The sequence below is a fragment of the Neophocaena asiaeorientalis genome, unplaced genomic scaffold (assembly GCF_003031525.2).
Source record: "Neophocaena asiaeorientalis asiaeorientalis breed wild unplaced genomic scaffold, Neophocaena_asiaeorientalis_V1.1 scaffold830, whole genome shotgun sequence".
NCBI classification, from domain to species: Eukaryota; Metazoa; Chordata; class Mammalia; order Artiodactyla; family Phocoenidae; genus Neophocaena; species Neophocaena asiaeorientalis.
The window spans coordinates 488,844-512,285 of NW_020172177.1; the positions used below are offsets into that span (position 1 = coordinate 488,844).

Consider the following 23,442-nt stretch of genomic DNA (forward strand, 5'->3'; position numbering starts at 1 on the left):
CTTATTTCCATTCACCTTTTCCCACATTCCCCATGCTTCAGACCACCCTGCTTTCTTACCCCATAAATAACCTGAGCTCCTCACCTTTGAGGAGGTGGATTTGAGATTTGTTCTCCTGTCTCTCCACTTGGCTGCCTCAAGAATAAATCTTTTCTCTGCTGCAGATCTTGGTGTCTCAGGAAGAACCTTGAACTTACCCCTTACTGACTAAAAGACTTTAAGATGGGAGGCCTGTCCAAGAAGATGCTCTCACCATAGAAAACTATATAAAGTATTAGGAGTGGCAGACAGTGGTAGAACCTAGCAAAGCCCGTTTGGTCAAAGTCCTGTGTCCCATGATCTTTTGATGGCCCAGTAAACATTTGTTTACCAAACATTAACTCTTTTTATCTTCCTGTGAGTTACCTTACTTCCCATTGAAACTTCAGACTCCTACCTCCTTCTCCTTAGCCCAGAATACATACACATCGCACCTTGTCTTGCTGTCTTTGAAATTCTTCATACTTATATGGATTCCTACCGTGCAGGTAATAAATTTGATTTTCTCCTGTTAATCTGCCTTATGTCATTTTAATTGCTAGCCAAAAGAACTAAGAGGGGAAAGAAGGGAAACACTCCTTCACCTGTAATGGATTTTTCGCATTAATTTTGATTTTTCTAAATATTGCACAGAAATATTATTTACCTTGATGGCTGAGTGTTTTGGTGCTCCCTTAAATTTTGTGCCATGATGAATGCCACACTGGCTTCACCCTAGGCCATGAAGATGTGGTACAGTGTCACAGCTGAGGTGGCATCAGTGCCGGTCACACATATACTCAGTTGGTAGCTTCCCCTTCTGGCTCCAATGTAGATCACCCTCCCCTCCAAGTGCTGCTATAGCTACACTCCACCCCATTCCACCCCACACCAATCTTTGTGAGAATTAGAAAAAAAAAATCTTCCTCAAGACATGTTTATTTTATTAAAAAGGTAATTGTAGTAATAAATACAGACATTTACAATATTTATATGTGAATCTCACTCTATTTGATGTGGTGTCTCAGAAAGGACACATCTGTGAAGGGGAGCAGAATTTGTCACCTCAAAAATATGTCTCTTTGGCATAAGGATTATTTTATGCTGATTACTTTTAAGAAACAACAGACATAGGAAGAGCTCTGAAAACGAGTAGAAGTTACCCTTTTGTAAGAGACATTTACGTTTACAAGAGAAATCTCCATTTGCAAGGGTGTCTCCTTCTCTGTACCAGGAGGAGGGGGGTGACTAAATCTCTAAAAACTCATCAACGGAGAGGGCAGTGATTTAAAACTGCGTAACAATCACGTGGTACTGTGCTTTGCCTGATAACCTCCCATAACTGCCCGCACCTCCGTCTTCTTTTGTCTGGAGATGGTGATGGAAGAGGCCATTTCAGGGAGGTTTATTCAGTTTTCCTGGGTATCTCACATGTATATAGGAGGAATACTTGTTATTAAACGTGTTTGTTTTTCTTCTGTTAATCTTTTTATTGTGGGGTCCCAGCCAAGAACCCAGAAGGGCAGAGGAAAATTATTTTTTCTCATCTACCTCTGCACGGCTCCACGTGGAGGCCAGCTGGGCCCTCCTCCGGGCTCCTCAGAGCTGGGGGACTGCCTCCTACTCACAACCTTTGTTTCGCCTCAAATCAGCCTCAGACTGTTCTGTTGGTCCCCTCCCTTTTAGTTTTTTTCTTGACAGCTTATTAGCTCTTACATTGGCCATTTTATATCTGAAAGTCTTTTTTTGTTTTTTTTTGCAGTACGCGGGCCTCTCACTGTTGTGGCCTCTCCCGTTGCGGAGCACAGGCTCCGGACGCGCAGGCTCAGCGGCCATGGCTCACGGGCCCAGCCGCTCCGCGGCATGTGGGATCTTCCCGGACCGGGGCACGACCCCGTGTCCCCTGCATCGGCAGGCGGACTCTCAACCACTGCACCACCAGGGAAGCCCTATCGGAAGTTTTTTTTTTCTAGATATTTCCTCTCTCTTTCTCTCTCTCTCTCATGGTTTAAAACAACAATTTTTAAATTTCTTACTATTCTCTGGATTGCCTAGCTGGTTCTTCTGCTTCACGTGGTATTGGCTGAGGTGTCAAGAATGATGGAATATCCAGAATGGCTTCACTCTCGTGGCTGGTAGCTGGTGCTGGCTGTCGGCTGGAAGCTCAGCTTGGCTGTCAGCCAGTGGACTTGCTCTTCTCCCATGTGGGCCTTTCCACACAGAGCAGATATTTTCTCCTTTCACAAACTTTAACACACATTTCTTCACTTCATTTCTAATAATTCATACATTTGGACCCACAAAATGGTAGCTGCCCCAGTGGTCCAGCCCACATCACGAATCTAAGCCTAAGTCAGCCTGCACTTATGGGAAACACCTGTCCAGGAACCTAACATCCACTAATCACAATCCTCTAACTCAGCTTTCCCTAGCTCACCACTGAGATGGGCTCCTGCATAGGCCTAAGGCCTGGGTTTCTCCCTTGCAGCACAAAAGTGTAAATGAAGCTGGGGCAGTGGTCAATCACACTTCTGAGTTTTCACTCAGCCAAACTGAGTCTTCTACCTGGCTTCTCTGTCCTTGTGTTCTTTGACTCCCAAGTCCTGTGAATCCACACCTGACCCCCTGGGTGTTGGGAATCAGTGGTCAGGCCTGATGCCACTGCCCACGGAAATAATTCATGAAGGGTCAGTTTCAGGAGAACAGAGAGCACATCTGACGAAAATCACAGTAAGCACAGTGCCAGGCACGTCGTTGATGAGTCAGTAAATAAATCCATTTCTGACTGCTGTCTTCTGCTTCTGCGGGGAACATCAGCTGGCTGCTCCGAAGTTCTTGCCCTCTTGGCAACCAAACCCTTGGTATATTCCTCATCTCCAAACGCTGGAATGGGAGCTGTCATTCAAATGTGTGAAACCGCATTTACATTTCAACAGAGATGCTTCTAAGCCCTTGCTTTGAGTCAGCTGATAAATTCACAATCACATTTCCAGGAGGGATTCTGGATTTGAAGAGATTTCTCAGCAGTGGGTAGGATTAAGAACTCTCTCTCTCTCTCTTTTTTTTTTTTTTTGGCCTCACCACACTGCTTGTGGGATTTTAGTTCCCCAACCAGGGATTGAACCCCGGACCTCAGCAGTGAAAGCACAGAGTCCTAACCACTGGACCACCAGGAAATTCCCAGATTAGGAACTCTTAAGTCTGTAGGAACCTAAGGGATACTTTATTCTGGAAGGAAGTCAGTGTCCTTCATTCTTCCTTGATGTTTTTGATTAAGTCAGTGGATTCTTTTGACCATTTTCTTTGGAGCACATGGCTGCTTAGTTGACATTCTCATGGGTAAATTTCCTTGGTGTGTCTGGCAACGTGGACAGTGAGTGGGATTTCTTTACCTGCTGGGCAGACATAAAGATGCAGAACACTGAAGAGGAGCAGAACTATGGATCCCCCCAGGAGACCCCACCATCCCAGACACTCTTCATTGCCAAGGGTACCCAACCTAAACCTCTTGTTATGCTTTCTCCCACTGTTTAATCATTTTGACCTTAGAAAAACTACTCCTCAAGCCTAACCCACATTTATCTTGTTGAATGCTTAATGAACTCAACTTTTCTTCTAATGATCTATCCAAACCAACCTTTCCTATTACTAGGCAAAGTGCATTACCCATCTTCATTTTTCTGATGTGGTTGGGAGAGGAGACAGGAAGGCATTCCTGGCTTCTGCCAAGTGTGATCTGTGAAGGAATAAGCTTTAAAAGCTTACTACGTTAGTAGCTTGACTGGGGAGAAGTTGCAAATCACATGTAACATAGCTAGACCATGGAAAAGAAGAGGAACACTCTCCTGCCTCCAGTTTACTAGTGGCTCAGAAACAGGCCTAAGTTGTCTCCCCAGCCATCCCTTTCTCCCAGGCACAGCCTAAGCCATGGAACTTTTCCCAGGCGCTCAGTCAGGATCCTGCTGATTTTCCCTATTGATCCCGCCTGGAACCTCTCTCCTACTCTATTTGTTCCACATTACCCCCATTTTCACTCCTAAAACACAATTCTCTTCTATTCCCCACATACTTGTGTAACCTTAAGCAAAGGGAATGTGTATCCTGGTGCACCTTTTAGTACCAGGGAAAATGAGATCTCTGGGGCCCAAGAAATTCTAGCTAAACTTGAAACAGGAAGAAGGATGGGACAGCTAAGATAAAACTCAGCTCTAAGGCTTCTTACCTTTGGGGGTATTTGCACAGTGGAATAAAGTGTATTCACTGCATTTTCCTCTGGTACAGTGCTCTGTTAAAAAACAAAAAACAAACAAAAGAAATCATCGCCAACCCCCTGGGTCACATAGACAAGGCCAAAGAGACATCCAGAATCCAGAGAAGGGAAAACAGAGGTGGGAGGAGATGGTGAGAGAGAAGAGAGGGTTCTAGAGCCTGAATGGGGGAGTGGGAAGTGCTCTTGTCAGTGACTGCTATTGTAATTATTAATGACTTTTTTCAAGAAGCAATTGCAGGCTTCCCTCGTAGCACAGTGGTTAAGAATCTATCTGCCAATGCAGGGGACGTGGGTTCGAGCCCTGGTCTGGGAAGATCCCACATGCCACGGAGCAACTAAGCCCATGCACCACAACTACTGAGCCTGTGCTCTAGATCCCGCAAGCTGCAACTACTGAAGCCCATGTGCCTAGAACCCGTGCTCCGCAACAAGTGATGCCACTGCAACGAGAAGACTGTGAACCGCAACGAAGAGTAGCCCCTGCTCACCACAACTAGAGAAAGCTCGTGCACAGCAACAAGGACCCAATGCAGCCAAAAATAAATAAAATTTAAAAAAGAAGAAATTGCATTATTTTAAAACTGTATCTTGTTTAAACTGTATCTCGTTTAAATTACTTAATAAAAAATTACTTAATAAATATATAAGATATATAAGTCCCATGAGCTATGAGCCTCCTAAGGTGATTAAAGGATAATTTGAAATCATATTGTCAATGTTGGAAATAAACTTTTCCATCAGTCAAAAGAGCTTATGGGGCAAATCAGAAACGATGACTAAAGGGACAAAACAAAACAAAACAATGACAGCAATAACAAAAGCTCCTTCCAGGCTGGAGAAAAATATCCTGGGTCAGTGAAGTTTATTCCTGAACATCTAGGACAGTCTTGTGGTCTCCAGGGAATGTGTCTTGAGCAGGGGAAGAGGGAGGATGGTGACAAAGTGATCGAGTTTGACAGAAGCCGGGCTGAGTGAAGCACAAAGAGGTCACCCCTGTGAGGAAGGAAGGAGCTCTCAGGACACCAACAACTTCGAAGAGGAAACATAATATCTCCTCTTGGAAAAGTTGTGGATAAGTGTAAGAAGATGCATCCTGATCAGGAGACACTGAAGGCTGGAGTAAAACTAAGATTTTTGAAGCTCCAAAGTGCTTTTATTTCTTCATTAAGTGGGCCAACGTGGAAAGGGCACTATGAACCCTAAGGAGCAAGCCTAGCCTCGGCTGCAATGATTTTTGCCAGTGGACCTTTTGAAGCTGTCTACCTAGTTCTTGTCTACAAATTGTCTCTTGTTATTTGCATTTCTTTAAACCTTAGTCTTGGGATTTTCTTTTCAAAGAGTTTTCTTTGAATTAACCTTGTGTTTGTTCACTGCAGCTTGGCGACCCGCACTTGGGAAGCCTTGAGTGAGGGCCCAGAGCCACCATGGACCCTCTGAGCCCCCTCCTGATGCTTCCTTGAGTTGCCTCAGAGGAAATGGCATCTCTAAAGCCAGTTTTCTGATACCATAACTCAAACATCATATCAAAGTCACATTTCTCTACCCGCCATCCTATGCAAAAGGAATTGGGTCTGTTGAGTGGCCATTTTGAACAGTGGAGGGGAAGGAGTGATTCCGTAGATCACAGTGTGAGCGTTACTGGCTAGGTCAGAGCCAGATGCCCCAGGGGCCACCAGTTCCTGCACAAGAGAGAATCCATGAAGACTTGGGGGAGACACAGGTACATTGGGTTTAAAGGGTTATACATTTTCATTTCCCATGTTGCCCAAATCCATGGAAAAATCTCAAGTAAAACAAGGAGGGCCTCAGAGAGGAGAATCAGGCCCCAGGAAAGACGGGAAAGAACTCACATTTAAGTAAGAGATTGTGTCATACTCCGAGGTCTCTCCAAAAGTGGGGGAGTAGTTAAGAGTTTCTGGATGAAGGTTCAGTCCCTTCTTCTCTTCAATGGACTCTGAAACCAAGTTGGGAGAGAATCAGAGCTGGCTCCTCCTTCCCCTGGCCACCCCCATTGGCCCACCATCTGGATGACCGACTTAGGGTGACCAACCATCCTGATTTCCCTGTAACTGAAGGGTTTTCCAGGACATGAGACTTTCAGTGCTAAACCCAGGAACCCCAAGATGAACTGGTCACCCTCATCACTTCACTTCCCAATTTCTGGACAAAGGCAGCCAAAAGAGGAAGCAGAGGAGATCAGAAATGCTTTTACAGTGTTTACAGGAGGGAGAGAATATCTCAAAGTTTGCAGTTCATACCCAACCAACGCTTAGGTCCCTCCCCAATACCCTGAGTGGACAGTATCAGTGGGAACCCGAGAAGACAAATCAGCAGGGTTTAGGGACACAGAGCATGAGGTACAGCCTGGAGAAAGACAGAGAAAGGCTTCTCCAGGAGTAATGTATCTAGACTGAGGTGGGGAGTAGAGAGAAGTCTCTGGAGTTGATCCAATGGAGAGAACTGGGATGGATTGGGGGCTCTGACAGGGATGGGCTGAACGGACGGTGCTGGTTTGTGGACCTCAGAGTTGAAGGCCATGGCCTCCCAGTCAGGGGAGCAGAGTCAACAGTGTGTGACCTGTGTCAGCAGGAGGGATACACTAGTAAGTCCCTCTGAGGGGAAGGAGAAGGGCAGGCACTGGAGAAGGAACTAGGAGAACCTTTGTCTTAGGAGAGAAGTTAAGGGCTCAGGTATTCTCTCCACTCCAGAATTAAGGAGTACAGATGGCTGGTGCTGTCCTTTAGGACAGAGATGATGGCTTCTTCATTTCTGCATCCTTAGTGCCTAACACCAAGCTTGGCACACAGTCCAACATACTGTTGAATGAGTGAAGGAGAAAATGCATGATTGAGGGTGAAGACAAAAATAGTTCATGCTCTACCTTTTCTTCTTTCTCTTCGTATGATCAAAATAATTAGCACCAGTGCAATGAAACAGAGCAGGGTGAGTGACAACAGGAGTTTGAGGATCACAGTGGTAGCCAGGCCACCAGCAGCACCTTTAAAGAGAGAATGGGTGGAGGCACAGGGCAGGGAGAAGAGTCAGCTAGGGAAAATGACCCAACTTTTGGAGCAATTGCAGCCTTCCTCCCAGTCTGATGACTTCCCCAGGGCTTCCAGTTTTCACAAAGGGCTTGTTCCCATGGGGGACCAGGAGCTGAAGAAGATATAGGTCCTAAGACCAGGGGCTCCTAGAGAAAGAGGAGAGACAGTCACCTTCACAGAGCTTCCAGGCAAAGATGGGGTTTGAGGAGTTGCTGCTGATGGGGTTTCTGGCCATGCAAATGAAGGTCATATCCCTTTTCTCCTGCCTCCAGGATATGGGGAGGGTGGAGCCACTATGGGACTCATTGGTTGCCTGTCCCAGGGACTTCCAGCTGTAAGTTACATCCTCTCCTCCCTGTTCCATGGAACATGTCAGATTGGTTACACATGTGCCATTCTTATTGTTCTGCAGACCTATGATGACTTTGGGCTTTGACAGGTGCTCTGTAAAAGAGAAATAGACAACCAAGTGTGGAAACTATGCCCATAGCCCTCATTTTTTCTGCATTATTCTTGTAAACCTTGGACCTGAATCTCCCTGGTGTGCTACAGAGTGGAGAGGAAGTAGCAATTCAGAGCAGAATTCTCATTCTTATCTGGGGAAGAGAACTATCTAGGTCAGATTGCCCACAGCCATAAAACAACAACAGTAGTAATAGAAATAATTACAATGCAACAAGAATGAGCTGCCATTTATGGTAAGCACTGTGGTAAGCACTATGGTAAGCATATGGTAGGCACTGCGTTCAAAGCATTTTAGATGTTCATTAGTTTTAACTTTTTTGGAGGCTCCCTATTCCCCTGTCCTCAGGCTTCCTTGAAGAGACTCACTTTACTCTCTAGGAGAGAACAAAGGTATTGGAGCAACACTTCTGGTTCCCCTCTCTACCTTGTGCTCACTCTTTCAGAGGATGAGCAATTGTTTCGTTGCTGAGATGGTGAGTCTGACATCCCTCATCTACATTTCTCTATTTACATGTTTGGGCTGTTATGATTGCTGTTTAAATGTGGTTTGCCCTCCCCCCTCCCCCCACCCCTGCTAGTTTGCCTGCAGAATGCATGTCTCCCATTCTTTTCAACTATATCTATATGGAGGACACACCTGGATCAAGGTGCATGGTCTACCTCCTACATGCAAACCTGCAGGCCCATCTCCTGGTGTCCCTGATATTGCAGCTCAGTGAGAAAGGCAGCTATTCTTTTAGCTGGTTGAGTAATTGTTTCATAAGTTCATTTTCCCTGAATAGGCACCAAAGTCTAGACTTGGGGGAAAGTATTTTTATTATCCAGCTTTACCAGAAAAAATACAGCTGATATTTTTATCTTCCTTTCTGATTCTTGTGTCTATTTCTCATTTGGTTAGAATCTTCACGGGAAGAGGTGTGACGATAGTTATACCTGATAATCTTTCTAAGATAGGTAGCACTTTACTCCCCATTACAGATATGGAAACTAAGTTTCAAAGAGATCAAGTAACTTGTCTAAGGCCATGTAACTAGTAAGTAGAGAAGCCAACGTTTGACCTGTGTGATTGTCACTTCTCATAAAGCCTATCTGCTGCGCCACAATCTTTCTTACTGAATATCTAAGAGGGGACTTCAAGGGTTGGCTATATCTACTTCATCCATGCATGAGTTCCCTCTTCCACTTTACTGCCAAGGGTTTATCCAGTCGTTGTCTGAACAGCTCCAATATCAGGGAGTTCACCATTTTAAGAAGGCAGTCATCCACCTTTGGAACTGGTTCTGCTCACCATAGACACGCAGCTCATACTCCTGGGTTAGGGGATCCTGGAGGCTTGAGCTGTGTATCTCCACACGGTAGACACCTGAGTCATTCTTCTTCAGTTTGCTGAGCTTCAGGGAGTAGCCTTCATGTGGGAAATTCACCCTTTCCTTGTTACGATGTCGGGTCACTATGATAAGGGCTTTTTTGTCTGCCAACTTTGGCTGTATGGTGACGAGAGTGGTTGTGTTGAAGACCCAGATAATGCTGTCAATTGGATCTACTGAGAGATTCAGTGGGAAATTCACAGACCCACCAAGGGCACCAACTAGCTTCTTCAGTACTGCAGAGGCTGCTGGCCCTGCAGAAACAGAGAACCATAAAATAAACCTGAGTTCCTGACCTTGCCACCAATTACTCACTCCCTTTGGGTCCTGGAAAGGTCCCAAGAAACCCTCTCAGTCTAACCCAACCAGTCCTGGTAAACCCTTTGGAACCTCAATCACACAAAGGCACTGAGGTCAGAACTCTCTGCCTGAAAGGGGTGACTACAGGCAAACCCACCCCATTCCCAGAGATCTCTGGCTGAAAAGACCAAGCTCTGAGGTAGACCATGAGGTCGGCTGCATCCTTGACAAGTTCCTGTGGGGTGATAAGTGGGGAGGTTACTGTCCAAGCTCCATTTAGGACTCCCAGATTGCTCCTGGGAGAGCTGATTTTGTTGCAGATGAGGAAGGTAACAGTCTATCTGACCTGGGACAGAGGTTCTTAAGCACAAACCAGGGCACTGGGAGGCAAGCTGTAAGTCTTTAAAGATAGTGATAGCTTAGAAGTTTGAGGATGATTTATCTTTCTATTTTATGGTGGATGGGAGTGAATTCAAGCTCATCCCCAAATGAGGTTCTCATCCACTTGAATTCCAATATCCTTCCTTGAGTGGAAAGGAAAAGGGTGAGTGACTGGGAGCTCTGGAATATGCCCAGGCTACCTTGTGATGTTTAACCTGACCTATCAGGAATTGTAGTAGGGATTTACTGCTCCCTGCCTCCCAAATTTCTGTTCCAGTGCAATCTTAATTCACCTCAGAAAGTATGACTTGCAAACAACCATCACTGATTTTGTGGCTCCAGGTGAAAAACAGTTAAGAATGGCTGCTGAAAAAGCTTCCAGAAGTGGTCAGCTGAGCAGCAACCTAATAAATAGCCCATGGGCCAAACCTGGCCTGCCCCCTGTTTTTGAAAATAAAGTTTTATTGGAACACAGCCATGTTCTTTCCTTTGCACATTGTCTATGGTTGCTTTTCCACTACAAAGCCTGAGTTGGATAGTTGTGACAGAGATCATACTGTCTGCAAAGCTTAAAATTTTACTATTTGGCCCTTTACAACAAAAGTTTGTTAACTGAATTTGATTAAAAAAACAAAAACAAACCTGAGATTCAAAAAAAGTAAGTAACTTTTCCAAGGGCACAAAGCTAGCAGGTGATAATTTGAGGATTTAACCCAATGTCACTCCAGCCCTGGAGTCTGGACTCTTTCCACTATGGCTCAGTTTGAAGGTCCCTTGGCATTTGTACCAGCTCCAGCCCTTTCCATTAGTCCCCTTCTTCAGTTCCCTCAAGGGCTCAGGTGTCAACTCTGAAGCCCTGGGGTCTCATGGAATCCCGATTTACCATTCAAGTCCTTTGGTGACCTTCCTTTAAGTACAAGCTGCTCTACCAGTGCCCCCAGAATAAGGGAATCTGGTGCTACCAAATGTTGACCTAGCCCCTTGATAACAGGTCTTGGATCTTGACCAAATTTTTTGCTAAATTTATCTCTACAAGTACTTGTTTCTCTTCCTGAGTAAATGTCTTTTAGGAGCTGATTCCTGTTTTCAAACAGTTTTCCCCTATAAGTTATATATATGCATATATACTTTGGATCAATCAAGCCTTTATCAAATCATCCTGTTAAGTAAGCTGATTTTCCAAAAAGCTACCCTCCCTGCTACTCTAATACTAAGGGAGGATGGTTTTTCATTACTCTCTCTTTGATCATCTCGTGGGGTGTCAAAATATTTCCAGTAAATGTTATAGACAAAACCAGTTTTATTTGAATTTTTGATTTATCAATTAATGTATTCATTCTCTTACTTCAACCATGAGATGGAAGGGGTGAATATTTTGCAGTCAAATAAAGATTGGATATCACTTGCACCCAAGTAGGTTCAATTCTTGGATGAGGGCACCTTTGAGTATTTTAATTTTCATGTGAGGTTTGGGGGACATGTATATGTCAAGGAGGTGACAAAATTGAAAGGATGTGGTTTTAGTGTTTTAGCATGTGTGCATGCACTTAAGCCATGAATAATTAATTGTTCTTTTTACATCTTTATATACATGGTGCTATCTTCCTAGGGTACATTTTAAGAAATGTTAATTGTGTGGAGATATAAGAAAATATCTCCAAATTCATTGTTCCTTGTTAGAATGAAATTGGAGGACAATACAGTGCAAATTGCCAACATGAACCTAGGTGGAAGATATTGGTCTATCTTTATTATATCTTCAGGGTGAGGAGAAGAGTCGTAAAAGAAGAAAGTAGTTCCATGCCTTTCCCTAAATGTGAGCTCAGACGTTAGGGGCCTGGGTTGGTTAAGTCCTAACCAGTTTTGTTTCCTCTTCCCAGTTGACTGTGAAAGGGGGTCCAGAAACAAGACACTTCTCTTCTCAGCTTCTAAGACTGAACTGAAGCTCCCCTTTCTCTGATGGCTTCTCCACCTGTGATGTGTGACCCTATAGGGTTTTACCATGTCTAGGTAAGTCATGCTCTGCTCATTCAGTCATTCCTTCCTTTAACTAAAATTTGTTGGCACTGTTTAGGAGCTGAGGGTATAACTGGGGAGCAAGATAGTCATGATCCTTGCACTCATGGAATTGGGAGAGAGTCATTAAATGAGTAACAACATGTGCTGTGAAAGGGGAAATGACAGTACTTAGGGAACACACGATGGGGGTGGGGGATGTAACATGACCTGTGTGATCAGAAGGCCCTAGAGAATGAGTAGCTACTAACACCTATCTACAATGCCAGGGAGGATTGGGCCCCATGAGACTCATCTACCCTCCCACCTGGATCAACGTGGTGAATGTTGTAACTTGCCTCCTCTGCATTCATTTCAGTCCTTCCTCATTTTGTAGCAGCCATATGGTTTGGGTAACTCAACTCAAGTGGTAGCCTTCCTCTGCATAGTAATTAGTTCAGGGGTATCACATGTCCCAGGTTGATTGTATCTGATTGTATCTGAGATACAATCTGAGATTGTAACAGGGCTTTTGTTCCTAGGCCAGCAATAGTTGATGCTGTGGGAAGATATGAAGCCTTGGACTGCCACCCACTTACTACCACCAGACAAGCAGCCAGGGCTCCTTCCTCAGCTTATCCCCAGTTTACGTCCTAACTCATGCTTTTATTGGTGCTTTATCCTTTTCTCTGTCCATCTAAGTCTTATTTAAGACCCGTAAATCCTAGTTCAAAGCCCTTCCCTGAGGAAGTCTTCAACACTTTCTCACACCTACCCCCTGAAATTCCACCATGAATGTCACTTCATTTTCTACTTGAAATTTCCCATGAGGAGCTATTCCCATGGGTGGTGACTGGACATACCATTTTGCTGTGAGTTAGCGGATCACTGATCTACAGGCATTAGGTTCCAGATCACCTGGTGATGGGGTCTGGAGTCCCATCCAGGGACATGTGGAGATGGTCTCTTCTCACAGGCAACATGCAGCAGTGTAAAAAAGTTAGAGGTCTGGCCTAAATGGGGGTCAGGAGACCTGGGTTCCATTCTGGTTCCACCATAATAATAACTCCAGCAATGAATACTTGGTTTAATGGGTATTCCCGTTCTTGATCCTCAAGTCAACTCTACGTGATAAAGGTTAAGCTGCACTTTATAGATGAAGACATTGGGGGTCCAAGATGCTGAGTGACTTTCCCAAGGCCCCAAACTGGAAAGTGGCAGAAGTGACATGAGAAGCTAGTTCGTTTCCCCATCTCCTCTAGAGGCCTGCATTCTTTCCACTGCTACCTCCCACTACCACTTTGAATTTCAGCTTATCCCCAGTTTACATCCTAAACGTAAATTTGAATTTCAGTGTTCTTATCTCTCATAGGAGGAAAAGAATAATCTTTATTCACCAAGATTTAGGGAAGGATGAAGGGTGAATACAGATGTGAAAACACTTTGAGAAGTACAGAGCAGTCTGAGACATGGTGGGAGGCAAGAGGAAACAACAGGCAGTAGTGTTATGAGACAGGCTTTGAGAAAGCTTCCCACTTTTTGGTCTCATTTCTGCAAGAAAGGCTAAAAGTGAGATTTCCCAAAACTTCTTTGGATGGTTTCTCAGTAAGGTAAGCTTCTTAGAAGGTGGTCTGGACACTAACGCCTATACATCAGTCACTGGCTAATTCACAGCAAAAGAGTAAGTCCAATCACCACGCAGGGAGATAATTCCTACAGCAAGCATCCCCACCAACCTACTTTTGGAGGTTGAGGAAGCTGGGGCAGGAAACCCTCTGCTTTCTGCCCTGGCCAAGTCTCAGGTATTTTTGGCACCAGAAGATTCAGCCCTAAGATGCTTTTCATAACAAGAACGGACAACAGCTCCTCCCTTTTGCCACCTGCCTTTCCTTTTGGCTGTCACCTCCTCCCCTTAACCTGTTCCCCCAAGGCTCATGTGTTGAGTGGAGGGAAGGAGCCAAATTAGGAGGAAGGGGCACCATCAGTACAGCCAGAATCAAGGAATGGTGACCTAGGAGGAAGACCTCGGCATAGCGGAGTGTGTAAAGCCCACCTCCTGCTTGCCAGCCCGGTCTCCGAGCACCTCTTCCAGTACTGGGTACCTCTATCAGAATGCACCACCGTGTCATGCCACCCTCACCATGGAAACCAAGGATCAGAGCATCTCAAAGCTAGGAGGAATTTTAGGGACTACTTAGTCCAATCCCATTTTATAGATGAAGAGTCTGGTGCTCTGAAGGTTATAGTGATGTGTGCCAAGTGAGTAGAAGGCCAGGATTAGTAACAAGGACTCCTAAGGCAGGGTTTCCCAAGCTGTGCCCCCGCTACCTTTGAGGTCTGTGGCAGTGCCTCAGTGTATTTCTTGGGAGCTTAGATGGAGGTCAAGGGGGTAGGGGATGGGGTGGAGGCTATGGAACTACCCCCCTCCATCAGGGAGGCTTCAATTCTATGCATCAGAGTTGTTTGTTTCTGTGTAAGTTTTCTTTTTATAAAAGGAAACCACTGCTTAAAAAAGAAAAAAACGACTTTGGAAACTACTGCTCTTTACCCAACTTCCCCTTAATTAATGTACTTGGAAAGGGCATTTACAATCAGTACCATGTAAGATGTACATGGAACAGAGGCTGACAAGCCTCCCAATTCACCAGCCACCTTTGCCAACACTCCAGTTCTAACCTGCAACATTCATATTCAAGTTCCCTACTGTTCTGCCCCTCACTCATCTCCGAAACGTTCCTCTTGTTTGTCTCTTCTGGTCTTTTTCAACACCTCCCCAATACCTCCTCACCCACTTTTTCTGATTTCCTTTTATAAACTGTCTCCTCAACCCTACTGTATCCTATAATCATCATAAAACTGTGCCCATTTTCCAGATGAGAATACTGAGGCTGCAAGAGTTGTTCCTTGGTCCCTCTGAATTTGGCCAGGGTGACTTTTGTTTGGTGCATTCACATCCTGGAAATGGAGTTCCCTACTCTTCTTGGGCATTTCCACTGCCTACCTTGGCCTCATGTACCTGGAGAGGGAAGGAATCTCTGGGGCAGATTCATCTCAAATACACATTCATTGAGCACTATTTCTGAGGGTACAATATTAGGCCATTAGTTTGGTGTGATGAAATGAGCACTAGGTTTGGAAACTCAGTTTCTGTTCTACCTCCTAATAGCTGTGTAATCTTGCCTAAGACACTTGACCTCTCAGAGCCTAAGTTTTGGGGATAATAATATCTATCTTGTAGCTTTGTGAGGAGATTGTATGAAAAATGCCTTGGATGTAATAGGAGCTTAATAAATGGTGATTATTATTATATTGTTTTGCATTTGATATCTTATTTAAAACATGACAATAATTTGCAAGTTAAGTTTCATTTTCTCTTACATACTTGTAAAGACCGAGGTTCAGAGGCTAAGAAACTTATCCACAATAATATAGCTACTAAGTCAAGCCCAGGAGTTCTTCTCCAGGGCCAGCACTGCTTTCACAGTCCTGCCCACTGGAGGCTCTATGACAATCTCAGATTATTCTTTGAATCACGGAAGGTATAGCACGCAGGCTGCCACAGCCTCCTGGAGCAGGGCGCACACTTGCAACTTGCACCCTGCTGCCCCAGGTCATGTTTCAGGTGGGCACCTGGGTTTTGAAAAGTCCTGCCATGTCCTCCCCCATTTCACCATCCCCAAGTTCCCCTTCTGATCACCATTTCCGTTCAAGGAGTGATTTTTAAAGTAAGGGTCAGTTCCAGGACCAGGTGCTTCCTAAAAATGCAAACTTTTAACGAACTCACAGAGGGTGAGAGTCTGTTGATGCTGAACAGTTCAAGACACCAGGTGGCGGGGAGGAGAGGATAGTGAGGCCTGACTTACTACATGGGCTTGGGCAGTTCTCTTCTGGCAGGCCTGGGGCACACATAAATGAACCAGCCACACTAAATCCTCAGAGGGAGACCTCATGGTGGTTCTCCATGAGTTTGATGACCAGAGAGATATTCCTAACTTATGGGGTTCCTGGTCCTTCCTGAGAGCCCTGAAGATAGTAACATCTTGAAAATCTAGAATACCTGTGACAGGCATAGAAAAGTCCTCAGTCCTTCATGGCATTAAATATAAAATGCCTACCTATGAGTTGGTTTTCTAAGTAGAGACTGATTGGGTTACTTGGGTTAAGAGAGAAAATTCAAATGTTCTCTGCCATCAGTATGATTGTTAAATGCATAATAATTTAAAATATTTTTCTAAATAATACATATTTATATTTACATAAATATAAAACATAGAAGTATATGTATAAATGTTATAAATATATTTGAATTAAAATATTTAAAATATATATTTCTAAGTAAATAAATATACACCTGTACCATCTCATTTTGTTCTTAAAATTACCCTCAAAATGAAGGAAGGCTGAGGTCCGAGGAAGATGACATTCTTCATCTATTTCATGGCAGAATCCAGATAAGGACACAGGTTTTTCTGATACCCAACACCACTTCTTTCAGCCCTTTGTTCCCTGGGACAGTCAGAAGGGCAGTCAATGCCCAAAGTCATTCCTTCTCCTCTCCCTCCAGTCTCTTCCTACCCTCTGTGAGTCAGAGACCACAGGATGTAAAAGCTTTTGCACAGCAAAGGAAACCATAAACAAGATCAAAATACAACCCTCAGAATGGGAGAAAATAGAAAAAAAAGGTCATGAAGAACCTATAGGTAAGACGGGAATAAAGACACAGACCTACTAGAGAATGGGCTTGAGGATATGGGGAGGGGGAAGGGTAAGCTGTGACAAAGTGAGAGAGTGGCATGGACATATATACACTACCAAACGTAAAATAGATAGCTAGAGGGAAGCAGCCGCATAGCACAGGGAGATCCTCTCAGTGCTTTGTGACAACCTAGAGGGGTGGGATATGGAGGGTGGGAGGGAGGGAGACGCAAGAGGGAAGAGATATGGGAACATATGTATATGTATAACTGATTCACTTTGTTAATAAAATAGAAACTAACATACCATTGTAAAGCAATTATACTCGAATAAAGATTTTTTTTTTTTTTTTAAAAAGCAATATTAGATGAGGGAGCAGAGCCTCCTAAGTTGAGCCAGAGGCCCAGAGTGGAGCCAGAAGCCTGGAGCTACAAGCAGGATGGGGTAGGCAGTCCAGAAAACAGGAAGATCTTGCTGGACTCACCTGTGAGCTGGCAGAGGAGAAAGATGAAGGTGAAGCATGCCGTGGAAGAAAGCATATTGCTCTTTGGATGTCAGTCACTAAAATGAACCCACTTCCCTTTTGTAGTCACCCTCTTATATCTTTTCCCCTGCTGGGATTTTAAGTAGGTGGGGTCATGAGATTGAGAATGAGTCATCTCAATTTTCTCCATATGGCCAGCATTTTCTGTTACACATGTGACCTTTCAGAGATTCATAATAGAGAACCTGGAAGGAAATAAAAGGTTATACAGAGAAAAAAGGGTGGCACTGGGGATAATAATAAAATCTTTTGAGCTTTGCTAAGTACCAGGAGTACCTGCATTCTTTTATTTATTCCTCATAACAACCCTGTGAGTGAAATACTACCATAATGCCTAGTTTACAGATGAGAAAATGAAGGCTTAGAGTATAGTACAGCAAAATTAAGAAGTTCTTTTAATCAAAAGTAACCATTATAATAGTAAAAAGGCAAGCCACGTAGTGGGAGAACATATTTGTAATACATTTATTCCACAAGAGGCTTATATCCGTAATATATGGTTGTCCAATTGTTCCAGCACCGTTTGTTGAAAAGACTGTCCTTTCTATATTGAATTGCTTTTTATTTTAAAATTAATTTTTATTGGAGTATAGTTGCTTTACAATGTTGTGTTAGTTCCTACTGTACAGCAAAATGAATTAGCTATACATATACATATATTCCCTCTTTTTTGGATTTCCTTCCCATTTAGGTTACCACAGTGCATTAAGTAAAATTCCCTGTGCTATACAGTATGTTTTCACTAGTTGTCTATTTTGAATTGCTTTTATACCTCTGTCAAAAAGCAGTTGATTAGGGCTTCCCTGGTGGCGCTCGTGGTTGAGAACCTGCCAGCCAATGCAGGGAACACGGGTTCGAGCCCTGGTCTGGGAAGATCCCACATGCCGCGGAGCAACTGGGCCCGTGAGCCACAACTACTGAGCCTGCGCGTCTGGAGCCTGTGCTCCGCAACAAGAGAGGCCGAGACAGTGAAAGGCCCGCGCACCGCGCACCGCGATGAAGAGTGGATCCCGCTCGCCGCAACTAGAGAAAGCCCTCGCACAGAAACGACGACCCAACACTGCCAAAAAAAAAAAAAAAAACAAGTTGATTATACTTGTGTGGGTATATTCTGGGCTACCTATTCTGTTCCATTGAACAACACTGCCAAAAAAAAAAAAAAAAAGCAGTTGATTATACTTGTGTGGGTATATTCTGGGCTACCTATTCTGTTCCATTGATTTATATAATGTAATTATTGATATATTATGACTTAAGTCTGCCATTTTATTGTTTATTTTCTTCTTGTTTCTTCTGTTTTTTATTCCTCTGTTTTACTTTCCTGGCCATTCTGTAGGTTATTTGAATATTTTTTTAATAATTCCATTTTGATTTACTATAGTATATCTTGAGTATATCTCTTTGAATAGATTTTTAAATGGCTGCTCAAGGCATTACATTAAACATACGTAACTTATGGTTTACTGATGTTGGCTTTTTACCAGTTCAACTAGCATGTAGAAACATTACCCTTACAAGATTCCTTTACCATCGCTCCTTAATAACTTATCTTAACTATATCTTCTCCGCATATTGAGAACCATATCAGGTAATGTTATAATTTTTGCTTCAATTGTCAAATATAATTTAGAAAACTCAAGAGGAGAAAGATAGGGAATTCCCTGGCAGTCCAGTGATTAGGACTCAGTACTTTCACTTCCAGGGCCTGGGTTAAATCCCTGGTGGGGGAACTAAAATCCTGCAAGCCACCTGGTGCAGCCAATAAAAAGAAAGAAATGAGGAGAAGGATAGTCCATGATATTTAACCCATATTTTTACTCTTTCCATTGCTCTTTCTTTATTCCTGATGTTCCAAGTTTCCTTCTTTTTTCTTTCTGTTTCAAGATATTCTTTTAGCCATTCGTTTAGGGTAGGTCTGATGGTGACAAATACTTTTAGTTTTCCTTCACAGTGAGGATGTCTTGATTTCACCTTCATTTCCTGGGCATAGAATTCTATTTTTTTCACAAATAAGATCTTTTATCTGTCACCATTAGAAGTCTGATTTTTAAACAGATTGGACTGGTGGCTCATATCCATCAGTTCATTCAACTTTAGCACCTGCTGCATCCCCAGTAGCTTTTCCAGAACTACTACCTTCACTATGTAGCTCCATGAGTTTTCCCAATTCAAACTTGGGCTTCTTCAGCATTTTTACTTTTCTAACAAAGGCATCATGGAGTGGATAAATAGATTGGAAGACCTTTTCTGTCTTTCCCAATGCTGCCTGGAATGAATTTATTTACCCTGTTTCAAGTCATTTGTCTACACCTCTTGGGTCATGATTTTCATCATCTTCTTGCGGATCTGGAGGACCTGCTGGCGTTGGGCATAAGAGGTCTTCCGAATCTGATTGTTGCGTTTTTTAGTAAAACCCGTACAGAATACACAAAGCAGATAACCATAGGTAGTCTTGACATCAGTGTGAGCTTCAATCATAGTCTGACATTTTTTGACCATGGAGCACATTTTATCATGGGTAAGATCCATGCCATGGAAATTAGTCAGGCAGTTTTTGCCCTGAACATCCTCAGTAATTAACATGTATTTTCTAAATGCAACTTCACCATTCTGCAGATCAACAAGGCTCACTTCAAAAATATGACCCTTGAGGCCATCAGATGAGATTTTGGTTCCTTGAGTTCTCGTGACTAGTGTTTTCCCAATATTTCTTACATTGAACATAGCTGGTGCTTTCACATCATACCAATCTTTCTTAGAAAATGGGTTAACCACTTTCTTCTTGGCTCCCTTTTTACCACCTTTTGTAAGGCACTTGATCTTGCCGACTCTGGGTATAGAATTCTAGATTGACAGTTCTTCTCTTTCAGCACTTGAAAAATGTTATGCTACTCTTCTTGCCCGCATTGGTTTCTGATGAGAAATCAGCAGTCATTTAAATTGTTTTCCCCTGTAGTTAATGTGTTGTTTCTCTCTGTTATGAAGATTTTTTTTTTCTTTTTTGTTAGTTTTCAGCTGGTTGACTATGTGTCTTGGTATGTATTTCTTTGAGTTTCTTTGGGGTTCATTCAGTTTCTTGAATCTGTAGATTTGTGCTTTTTGCCAAGTTTGGAGAAATTTCAATACTTTTTGAATACTTTTTCTTTTTTTAGCCCAGCATTCTTATTTTTTCTCCTCTCATTCTGAGACTTTGATAACAAGAATGTTAGATCTTCTATTATTGCCCCCATAGAGCTCTGAGTCTCTGTTAATTTTTTTCAGTCTATTTTCTTTCTGTTGTTCAGGTTGGGCATTTTCTATCTTCAAGTACACTGATTCTTTCCTTTATAATCTCTGTTTTGCTATTAAGCCCATCAAGTGACTTTTAAATTTCATTTACTGCATTATTCACTTCTAAAACTTCCCTTTGTTTCTTCTTCATATATTCTGTTCTTTTGCTGAGACTTTCTAGTGGTTTTGTCTTTTTTTTCATTTCCAGGGTTTTATAGTTACTTGTTGAAGCATTTTTATGATGGCTGCTTTAAAATCCTTGTCAGATAATTCCAACATCTGTCATCTTGGTTTTGGTGCCTATTGATTGCCTTTTCTTCATTCAAGTTGATATTTTCCTGGTTTTTGTTATGATGAGTGATTTTTGACACTGTGGTGGTGGGGTAGGTGATGTTATTACCACTGGGTGGTTGTGAAAATCCAAATTTTCCCTTGTCCTTGCTCAATAACACCCCAAGCAAGAGAGGGAAGTAGTGCCTCATTACTTCAGGGTGGGAGTGGAAGTTCAGTCTTCCCACTCAGCCTCTTCTGATGTCACCTCAGTTGGGAAGAGGAGGGATTCCTCCTTACTGCCAAGAGAGATGGAGGTCTAGGCCTTCCTCTTGGCCTTGCTGATGGTGTGGGGTCCCACATTTTTCCAATGGCATTTGGCCAGAATAAGGTGATTATTGCCTAAAGGCTTCTATCTTGCTAGGCCATCTCTTTTCTCATCCTTTGCCAAGAGAGAGAAGAGTTCTCTTGGGATTGGCATTTCTGGGTTACAGACTTGTTTAACACACAGCCCAAGGTATATACACGACAAAAAGGAAACCCAGGGAGCTAACCACTATGTCATTCCTTGGATCTTGAGGTCCCTATCCAGTACTTCTTCTCTCCACCTTTTAGAATCTTCTTGTGTTTGTGTTTTATATATAATGTCCAGGATTCTTGGAAAAGTAGAGAAAAATGTGCCCACTTCATCTTCTCTGGAATGAGTAGTCTGATCATGTGTTTTTATAGCCTTTCTAATCTATCTATCTATCTTTCTCTCATGGAAATAATGGTGGAATCTTTAAAAATGACTTCTTGTTAATTGGTAAAATCTCAGAAGATTTAATAAAAACCTGGTAAAATTCAGTACTCACTCATAATTGCAAAAATTTGTAGAAAACTACAGCAAACATCATATTTAGGTAGTGAGACTTTAGAAGCAATACTATCAAAGTCAGAAATAAGGTAAGAATTTCTCCAGTTACTGTTACTATCTATTAATTAACTGGTGTCTTGGCCAAAGCAATGAGACAAGAAAAATAAAAATGTATGTGGATTAGAAAAGGAGACACAAATTATCATATTTTTAGATCACATTACTGCTGATGTAGAATATCCAAAGGAATCTGGAGGCAAATTATGAGAGCTAATAAAGGAGTGAACAGGACACCAGCAAACAACCATATTGTATACAAGATATTTTTCTAACTTGGTTCACAGGTTAACACTTGTTTACTAATCTTGACATAGTTCAAGATTACCTCCTAGTAAGTCCTCAGTAAATATTAGCTATTACTTTAATTATAATTCATTTAAAATAGCTTCTAATCAGTTATAAAGAGCCAGACCTTGGGCTGTACGCATAAACAGATGAAGTCCCAGTCTTTTTTTTTTAAAGTCTTTATTGAATTTGTTACAATATTGCTTCTGTTTTTATGTTTTAGTTTTTTGGCCGGGAGGCATATGGAATCTTAGCTCCCTGACCAGGGATCAAACCTGCACCCCCTGCATTGGAAGGCAAAGTCTTAACTGCTGGACCATCAGGCAAGTCCCCTAGTCCCAGTTTTTATGTGAGGAATGCTGGTGAGCCATATGCCTGCTGTGCATCTGCACTTGCCCTCTGTCCTCTGCTGTTGGGAGCCAAGAAGTTTTCGCCATTAGAAGACGGCCGACATCCTGCTTCTCTTCCTGCTTAATGAGATAAAAGCCCGCGCCTAAAAACAAAAGCCCGCGCCTAAAACGAAAGCCCGCGCACGCAGCACCAATGATAATTTGCCAAATACTTCCCTTATTCTGGATCCCGCCCCCCTTTCTCTGTACTGTATAAATACAGCTACTGCAGCAATAAAAGTTTGAGGCTTGATCAGGATTTTGTCTTGCCTCCATTCTTTCGCGTCTCCTGCCCCTTCTTCCCTTTTCAACCCCTACAGGTTCCTCCTCGGACTCACAAGGATTTGTCCTGCTGGTCGGGACTCCCGGGGACGCCCGGGGCCGAGCACACTCTGCGTTGATGTTCCAGCTCCCTCCCCACTGCAGAAAAGCCACCTGACTCATTCAGGTAGGTTACAGCACTCCTAACTGATACCTCATCTCTGATTCCCTGACTCTTTGCTGTTATCTGCTGGCACAGATATGTGTGCCATGTGCCAGGCTTAGGTAAGAGGGATGGGGGAGGTAGGTGGGAGATGGAGGGTGTGTGTAAGTTGACAAACATGGAGATGTCTGTTACACCTAGTCTCTGTTTTCACAGAGCTCATGACACCAATTGTAAGTTCTGACATTATAATCATATACAGTAGTCCCTTGGTATCCATGGGAGATTGAGTCTAGGACTGCTCACTCCACACCAAGATACCCTGGATGCTCAAGTCCTTTACAATTACCCTCTGTATCTGTGGGTTCTAGAAACATGGATATGGAAGGCTGACTGTAATGTAAATATTTTTCAAAAAAAGAAGGGGGGGGGGAATTGGCAGAATCTCAACATATTTCAGTTACTTAGCAGCTGTGCAAATTAGTATAAACAGATTTAAAAATCACTCTGGGAGCCATTTTGTGGAAATTAAGGGTGATTTTTATATAAAATACTATATTTTGATGTAAAGAAGGTAGACTGTGTTAGCACATTAAGATGAAAATCACATCAAATTGATACTAAGACTAGAAAGCACACTGGAAGAACTTGCTACCATGTGCCCCTGACAAGCTGTGGCCAGCTCTGATCTCATGTAAGTAGTCAGTATTGACTCCACAGCTAAATTGGGCAAATGAATGCAGTTACAGTTAGTAAAAACTCACAGAAAGAACACACAGATATTGTGATTAGCAAGTGTGTAAAAAAAT

The 23,442-nt window shown here is 43.0% G+C and overlaps 1 protein-coding gene and 1 pseudogene across 4 annotated transcripts; both read right to left on the reverse strand.

Moving 5' to 3' along the window:
- Nucleotides 1–1,927: 1,927 nt before the first annotated feature.
- On the reverse strand, nt 1,928–17,102 carry SLAMF7 (SLAM family member 7). 4 transcript variants are annotated; one of them, XM_024757628.1, is made up of 7 exons: nt 17,020–17,102; nt 9,086–9,418; nt 7,504–7,776; nt 7,170–7,286; nt 6,139–6,242; nt 4,241–4,303; nt 1,928–3,410 (listed from the first exon to the last, which is right to left on the reverse strand). In XM_024757628.1, exons 1-7 carry the CDS (start codon nt 17,072–17,074, stop codon nt 3,339–3,341), a joined length of 1,017 nt encoding a protein of 338 aa, XP_024613396.1. In that variant the 5' UTR covers nt 17,075–17,102; the 3' UTR covers nt 1,928–3,338. The 4 variants fall into 4 exon arrangements, with proteins under 4 accessions (XP_024613396.1, XP_024613389.1, XP_024613413.1 ...); XM_024757621.1 differs by having other exon boundaries at nt 1,928–3,413; XM_024757645.1 differs by lacking the exon at nt 7,170–7,286.
- A 2,024-nt stretch (nt 17,103–19,126) lies between these two features.
- LOC112408144 (40S ribosomal protein S3a-like) lies at nt 19,127–19,909 on the reverse strand (annotated as a pseudogene).
- Between the last annotated feature and the right edge of the window lie 3,533 nt (nt 19,910–23,442).

Bases quoted from the DNA above. Each gene is read 5' to 3' on its own strand.
- SLAMF7 (XM_024757621.1), bottom strand. From the start codon at position 17,074: ATGCTTTCTTCCACGGCATGCTTCACCTTCATCTTTCTCCTCTGCCAG. The intron at 7,287-7,503 runs GTGACTGTCTCT...CTCTCTTTAAAG, and splicing joins TGCCTGGAAGCTCTGTGAAG to GTGCTGCTGGTGGCCTGGCT. The intron at 4,304-6,138 runs GTGAGTTCTTTC...GTTTTTTAACAG, and splicing joins ACACAATCTCTTACTTAAAT to AGCACTGTACCAGAGGAAAA.